Raw genomic sequence first — 8,221 nt, forward strand, 5'->3', positions numbered from 1 at the left:
TGTACTCACCGAGATTAGAAAAGCAGTCATCAGTGAAATGTTGGGAACACAACAAGGATTTGTTGTACTGCTCTGTTATTGTGGTAAAAATGAATTTTAGCCATTGGTTCTTCTGATCTTCATTCTTTGGCAGTGGAAATAAAACAAACGGTCTCCTCGACATGATGCTATCACACCAACCAGAGCGTCTGTGTGGGGGGTGGGGCAGGTCAGAGTTCCATTTCTCTCAAGATGGTAGGCGGAGATTATTATGCAAAGTGCTCCTAGTGACGTACATAGAGATGGGCAAAAGATTTGAAATCTATAACGACTCGTTTCAGCGATTCAGAGTCGACTCCTTACTTTAGAAGCCAATAACTTTATAAATCGTGTACTTTTTGGTTTAATTACTTTGCACATTGTTTACACTGATGGACAGCTACATCATACACTGTAATACAGGTAATTTTTGATTTCCCATCTGTGTGGCTCTTTAATATTAATGCTTATTGAACAGTTGTGTAAAATGAAACAAACAAATTCTGAAATAGGCCGGTTTCTGTATCTTGAGAACACACTCACGCTTTATTTTAGCCAAATGTGTGTCTTTTTGTCCTCATCTGTGTTTTTTGGTCAAGTGTGTGCCATTGTCTTGTATTGTTAAACAGGATTCATCCCAGAATAGCAAAAGGGTGTTAAAAACAATTCCAGAACCAAACCAAATATTAGTAAGATTTGGCCCAAATTCGTTGCTGTTTGCTGTCTGCTCTATCGTTTATTTCATGGTGTCCCAGTTTTATGCAAGCATGTGCAATATCTAGCACATTGGGTTTTATTTCACCATGCATACATTTATCAGGATAGTGAGGATATATACTTCTCATATACTTTTTTTTTTTTTTTTGGCATCAGAATCAACATAATATTTTTTTTTTTGGCACTGTGTTGGTTCATCACTAGATTTTCAATGTAAAATCTGCATCTTTGTACAAAACCATTTGAGAACAACTATGGCAGACAGGGGGATGTCTTTAGTGTAGTGTGAGTACGACTCCTAGTGGATGTAAGTAAAAGAGCATGACATTTCTGGATTGTTTTACATGAATATTTGCATAAACGGATTAGTGAAAATCACATGAAGATTAGAATAGTCAGATGTAATTAGTGCACATGTATAAACAGCATTCAAGCCATTTTTCAGTTTGTCTTGTTTTGCTGGTTGCTGGTTTGTCATAGCAGGATTTTACATTCACTCCAGCCAGTTTTGAGTTTGCTGGGGCTTCAACTAAACCAGGTATTACAGTACATATGTGATTTTGGATGGAAATCTTTGTGGTGGCTTGTGAACTGGGAAAAGAAGGTGATCCTGTTCTGTGTGTAGTGCAGTAGCAGTAAGACAAATCAGTCTGTACTCTCCAAAAGCATTATGGACAAATATTTACAACATGCAGAATAGTGCAAGGCAAAAAAAATAAAAAATAAAATAATAATAATAATAATAATAATAACATAATAATAATAATAATAAAAAAAAAAAAACAAAGAGAAGAAGACAAAAGGCTTCTAAAAGCATAAAAATATTAATTTTATTAGCGGCATTATTTAAAAAAATAATAACAAATAATAAGTTCACATAGCCAAAACAACAACAAAAAAAAAAAAAAAAAAAAAAAAAAAAAAAAAAAAAATAATAATTGATATTTAAAAACATTTATTTATTCTTGAAAGTTAAAGGAAACTGTGGCGGGGGAGGCGTGGTTTAGCGAAGTCTGCAACGGGAGAGCGAGTGAGGAGACGAGCAGTGGTAAGTGGATCAGGTGAAAGACAATTAACACCTGGGTCTCGTTACAGTGATTGGCGTGGGGAACCGGCATTTAAGCCGGCGGAGGACCAGCGGAGAACGAGAGAGACGGGGGCTCGTGGGAATAACGAGCTGGAGAGCCGCAGAGCGAGAGAAATGAAGACTGCCATAGTGAAACGTCGAAAGAGACTGTGAAGTGCGCGCACCTGCCGCGTTTGTTTATATTGGGTTATTATTATTATTTAAATAAAGTATCCCACGAGCCCCGTTTAGCCGCTCACGAAGATGGCCCGGAGTACCGATGACCCGGAGGCGTTCCTCGACCTCTTTGAAAAAACGGCGGAGGCATGTGGGTGGCCGATTGGATAGCTGGCCCGTCCGGGTGATCCCACTGCTGTTGGGGGAGGCCCAGAAGGCTGCCCAACAACTGCCCGTCCCGAACCTCCTGGTCTATGCAGACCTTAGAAGAGCCATCCTCCAGAGGGTCGGCCTCAGCCCTGAACAACACTGTCAGTGCTTCCGGTCGCTGGAACTGAAGTGGGCCGACCCTTTGTCTTGGCACAGCAGCTCCGGGACTCGTGCCGCAAATGGCTGTTGGCTGGAGGCAGCGACGCCGAGACCATCATCAGCAGGGTGGTACTGCAACAGTTCATCTCCCGCCTCCCGAAGAAGACTGCCCAGTGGCTCCAGTGCCACCGCCCGGCATCGCTGGATCTGACCATCCAACTGGCGGAGGATCAGCTGGCGGCATGCTCCGGGGTCGGCGAGCCCCTTCCTTCTGTCTCTCTCTCTCTCGCTCTTCCCCTGTCTCCGGGACATTGGATACGGGCCGCATGGTTAAGGTGAGGCGTGTGCACGGGGATATAGTGGAATACCCTGTAAAAGACATAGGGCCCTATCTTGCACCCAGCGCAATTGACTTTGTACACCGACGCATGTGTCATTCCTATTTTGCACCCGCGCAAAGCGCGCTTTTCCCTCCACAGAAGCACGTCGCTAAACTAGTGGATGAACTTGCGCTCCCTGGGCGGTTCAGCGCAAAAAAGGAGGCGTGTTCCGGCGCAAACAATCCCTGGTGCTATTTTGCTGTTCCATTAAACAATTGCGCCACTGACCAGAAAAAACCTAGTCTAAAGTCAGTGGCGCGTTGCGCGTTGTTCATTATGCTATTTTAAGGGCGCATGCAGCTTGACCATAATGTATAGCGTGCACAATGCGCATACACTTTCCTCATTGTAATCTACACAGATGCATCAGTTATTTTTGCAAATCATAAATTGTTACACTAAAAAAATATTAACACATGAGATGACGGAAATCATTGTGGTGTGCCACGAAGATGTGAAAAAATAGGCATAAATCTAGCTTACAAATTATTCAGGCTAATTGTAGTAATTAAGGATCAGACCTGTTTGCCCGACAGTGGCAAGACATATATGTATATAAGGACATCTGACAAATTGGTTTGTCCGTCAAGAACCAGGAAAAAAAAAAATTGATGAAACAATTGTGGCTATTTCCTCCCACGCCAGTTTAACCGACGCTATTTTGGGTGGGTTTCTCCCATCCCCATACAACACAACTTCTCTGTCTTTCACTGCTCTTACAAGAACATCAGTCTCCTCGGCTGTGAACCGCTCCTGGCGTGCGCCTGGTAAATACGCCATAATAATAGCAATCCATAATGGAACTTGCGCACCTGCTTTTAAAGGGAATGTTGGATGACGCTCTGATTGGTTTATTTCACGTTACGCCCAAACCACACCTATGAATAATGAAGCTACTTCAGACCAACCCATTTTAGATTTGCGCCGGGCGCAATAGCCATTTATCCCGCCGGGAAAATAGCAACAGCGCCGAGACCCGCCCACAAACTTACTTGCGCTTCGCGCTTTGAACACTTGCGTTTCAGATCGTTAAAATAGGGCCCATAGCCATTAAATTTAGGGGCTCACGGACCAGGGCAGAATCCCTTAGTGTTTTTAAATCCCTCAAGTCCCTTAAAACATTCTATTTAAGAATAGCTTTTATGCCTAGAAAAAGCGCTATATAAATGTAATGAATTATTATTATTATTATTATTATTATTATTATTATTACTACCACATGGCAGGCAAAAGTTCTACCACTAAATTTATCAGGTGGTCAGTTTATTTGATAAATTAATTTATTAAAACCCACCAGATCTTTGGTTATGTCATCAGGTCTTGTGATAGTTGGAGACAAACAGGCCTGTCAATCAAAACATCAGGCTAAGAAGGATAAGAGTCCATGATAAACAATGCAGTGTGCTGATCCTGCTAATGGGCCTGGAATCAGTATGAATTGGCACTTCAAACTCTTGATCTTTAAGGTATTGTCCGTGTTTGAATGACCACAGTGAGCATGTATATCTCTCTTGATCGTCCTGGATGTTTAGCACACTTGTGATGCTGAACGTTCCATCAGAGTTCTCCAGGCTTGTGACTGTAGAGCTGGAAGTCAGGTTCTTGTCATAATGAAACCAGTTTATCGTGCCTTCTGGGTACACACCATTAAAACTACACTGCATTTGTTTGGGTTCAGCCATCTGGTGGGAGAATTCTCCGGTGCATTGTCCTGCGTAAATACAGTTACAAACACAAGGTATTAGAGTTAATGATATGATGTATATGTCATTATTTTTCTATGTAAAATAACATTTATTTATTTATTTCCATCAAATGAAAGTTAAAATAAGTATATCTTAATATGTAATTTCATAATTACTTCTATTGTCTTTTAAATATGGTAAGTGCTGCCGAATATTATGACAAGCATTCATTCTTTCTAATGATTTAATTTCTTTTTAAACTTGCAGGTCATGTACTTAAATATATTTGCAATGTTATCATACATCTGTAGCGAAAAATTTAGTACAAAAAAAAAATAATAATAATAATAATAAATAAATAAATTATATATATATATATATATATATATATTCATTTTAATGAATAGCTCACAAAATATAAATTTGTATGATATTTGTTATTCAAAAATAGATTTGGAAGGAAGGAGTATGAGGGAAACGGGGAGTGCAATCAAAAGTCTTCAATCCAAGGAACACAGGGGAATTCCACACAAAGGGTGCTGGAGCTAAAACCCTTACACAACGAGTAGACCCAACAGAGAAGAAAAGCAGAGACAAGAACTTAAACACAGGATAATTAACAAACACAGGTGCACAGAATGACTAATAAAACTAAATGATGACAGGAACAAGACCAAATAAGGCAACACTAGAAAAGAAACGGGCAAAACACAATATAGACAGTCCAGAATCCTGAAATATCGTCCCTCTCCCAGAAGGCGTGTCTTCATGAGATAGACAACAACAGAGGGAGGCATAGGTGGGAACGTGGGAGGATGCTCTGGAGGTAGATAAACACCCGTAAGGGGGCTGGCAGACAGAGTCCAGGGAGGAGACAAGAGGGACTTGGAGCAGGACTTGTCCAGCTGGACCCAGGTTTATTCGTGAGCCTCCAGGTTCTCAGGGCAAAACTCAAGATCAGGATCCTCCTCTGGGCTGGACATGGGAACCGGAGCCCTCTCTGGGCAGGACATGGGAACCGAAGCCTACTCAGGGCTGGATGTGGGCACAGGCTTAACATAGGGCTCTGCAGAAGGAGGGAGTAGTGGGAGCAGGTCAGCCTTCCAGTCAATTAAGTCCTTTTCCGCCTCTCCCCTACCCAGGTCCATCATAAGTTTAACCTTAGCTACGTTGCAGGGAGCTCCACTCCACTCCACACTTTCGACGTCCATGGCTCGCTCGGACAGACTGGGCACTTCATTCGGAGCTATCCTCCACTCAGTCACTCTGTACTGTGCTGGCTTGTTTATTGCAGCCGGAACTGTTCTCTGTCCTCGGTGGGCTCGGGCTTGTGCTCCACACGGTGTGGAGATGGTGGACTGGGCTCTGGGCCTGGAGAGGCACTTGTGAGATCTACCTTGGGACAGACAGTGAACAGGAATCCATGTCTTGCCATTGTCCACTCCACAAAGGCGGCAAACCTCGCTCGGCATTGCGCTGGCTTGTTGATCGCCCGTCATGGGCTCTCCATAATTGGTGGGCTCAGGCTGATGCTCCGCACATTGGGGAGAGGGTGGGCTGGTCTGGCAGGTGGTGAATGGCAATCTGTTTCTCGCCAGAGTCCACTCCATAAAGGTGATTAAATCAACTTGGGGACTATCTTCGGACGACGGCGGTCTGCTCGTGGTGTTCGAGCTTGCGTCATAGCCGGAACTGACAGCCGGAATAGTCTTGTATAGTCCTTGAGAGACCTCTCCCCCTGCTCCAGCAGGAGGAGGAGATATTCTGGGCGAAGGAGGGCATCCATGATGGGAAACACAATGGAAGCAAAAACACTGAGAGAAAACGGTTTCTGTCAGGTCTTGTGTCACTGTACACTGTAGGAAGTACAAGAAAAACGAGGGGTACAATCAAAAGTCTTTAATCCAAGGAACACATGAGAAATCCAAGCAAAGGGGGCTGGAGCAAACACACTTACACAATGAATAGACCTGACAGATGAGAGAAGCACAGACATGAACTTATAAACACAGGATAATTACCAAGCAGGTGCACAGAATGCCTAATAAAACTAAATGAAGACAGGAACAAGACCAAATAAGGCAACACTAGAAAAGAAACGGGCAAAACACAACATAGACAGTCCAGAGTCCTGACAATTGTATTCTCTAACACAATGTGCAAATGTTTTTCATTTTTATTTATTGTAGTTATTGTTATTATTATTCTTTTTTACTTATTTATTTATTTTATTTATTTTTTTTACTTGATAGCTGTACCTAAAAAGGCACTGTTTTTTTAAAAAAAACTCAGATGTAGTGTTTCTTATGTGTTGATTCATACATTCAGTCATTCATTTATTAATTAAAATATGTATGATAAATACTACTAAAGGAGTTAATGCACTGACCTATAGATACATTGATTACTTTTGCTCCATGTCCAGAGTCTGTCTTTATACAACAAAAATACGAGCCCATTTTCGCTGGTGTAGGATTTGAGATGGTTAATAGCAGTGCTTCTCCTGTGTAGTTACACTCAAATCCTGGAGGTCTATTACTGGATGTTGGATCACATTCAAAATCTTTCTCTTCTGTTTTTTTCCAGTATACTTTAACAATGTTCAGTGGCGTTGATGAGCTGATATTGCATTGTAAGACACTCCTCTCATTGCAATTCACTGTCCGGTGTTTGAAAGCACGGATCTCTATTTCACCTGCATGCATCAGAAAGCAATATTAGCATATGCTGACACATTTCTATGCATACAAACACAAAACAATAAACTTTTTTAAAAAACTGTTTTTTTTTAGCATACCGTTTTTACAGATAATTTGGTTGCACTTTATTTTACAGTACGTGTAAACTAACATGTACTTATAGTGTACTTAAAGTGTATTTATCTAAGAAAGTTCTGGTAACACAAGGTAACCACATGGGGTAGGGTTAGGTTTAGGGGTAGTTTCAGGGTTAGTACCTAGTTATTACATAGTTATTGTAATTACTATAATAAGTACATAGTATGTACATGAGGAACAGGACTGTAAAATAAAGTGCTACCGATAATTTTGTGAAGTCCAAATAAACTTTACAGATCTCAAGGGTTCAAACAGTATTTTTCATGCTCGTTTAATGAGCCATACAATTATTTACACATGTTAAGCAATTTGAATGTGAGAGGAGCAAGAGTTTATTTGTTATTTGAGTGTATGCTAAACGTGTGACGTAGGATGGGATACAAAACCAAAATCCTTTTAAAACTCTATAACTTCATTCTGTGGGTTAAAGGCAGGGAAAATCAAACACGTTCAAGACTTTAAAACACAGTCTATGTGGTAAAAACACAAAACTATAGTTACATTTCTTACCTTCGGTGTAGTCTGATGACAGGACGATAATTAAAAATGACAGAATGGTGAACATCTTTTTTCCCCCTTTCAGAATGGCATTGGAAGTTGTTAGATGTGTGCTGTGTGGAAGAAGAAAGTGTTCTTAGGCTACACTCTGACTATGAACAGGATTTTTCTCCAAGCTGACATCATGTAGTTCCTTGCCCACTTTTTTGGAGGTTTTGTTCCTCCCTGTTTATTGAACTTCTTGTACTAAACAATGTCAGACTATCTCTCTGAATAGGCTTAATGAGAATTTCAAGATTTCAGAAGTACACATCATTTCTCTTATCAAGAATTTCTGTCAAACATCCAACACCTTCTTGCATTTGCTTATATCTGGAGTTTTACTGCATTTACAACAATAAGATTTTTTACTTTGCGTAAGGCAAAAGTACACTTTCCCAGGGAATGTATTGGACTCCCTCTTGTGTAATGAATTGAGAAATTCAAAACAGAAAGTCAGCAGCAGTTCAGAGAAGAACCTTTGGAACTCTTCCA

General features: G+C 40.9%; 1 protein-coding gene across 2 annotated transcripts; it reads right to left on the bottom strand.

The window, feature by feature from the left end:
• Window positions 1-3,919: 3,919 nt before the first annotated feature.
• LOC127944877 (uncharacterized) lies at window positions 3,920-7,843 on the bottom strand. Of its 2 annotated transcripts, XM_052541267.1 has the most exons (3): window positions 7,700-7,843; window positions 6,742-7,047; window positions 3,920-4,378 (listed from the first exon to the last, which is right to left on the bottom strand). In XM_052541267.1, exons 1-3 carry the CDS (start codon window positions 7,752-7,754, stop codon window positions 4,020-4,022), a joined length of 720 nt encoding a protein of 239 aa, XP_052397227.1. In that variant the 5' UTR covers window positions 7,755-7,843; the 3' UTR covers window positions 3,920-4,019. The 2 variants fall into 2 exon arrangements, with proteins under 2 accessions (XP_052397227.1, XP_052397235.1); XM_052541275.1 differs by lacking the exon at window positions 3,920-4,378 and having other exon boundaries at window positions 4,755-7,047.
• Window positions 7,844-8,221: the final 378 nt, after the last annotated feature.

Source organism: Carassius gibelio, chromosome A3 (assembly GCF_023724105.1).
Source record: "Carassius gibelio isolate Cgi1373 ecotype wild population from Czech Republic chromosome A3, carGib1.2-hapl.c, whole genome shotgun sequence".
In the NCBI taxonomy this organism is placed as follows: domain Eukaryota; kingdom Metazoa; phylum Chordata; class Actinopteri; order Cypriniformes; family Cyprinidae; genus Carassius; species Carassius gibelio.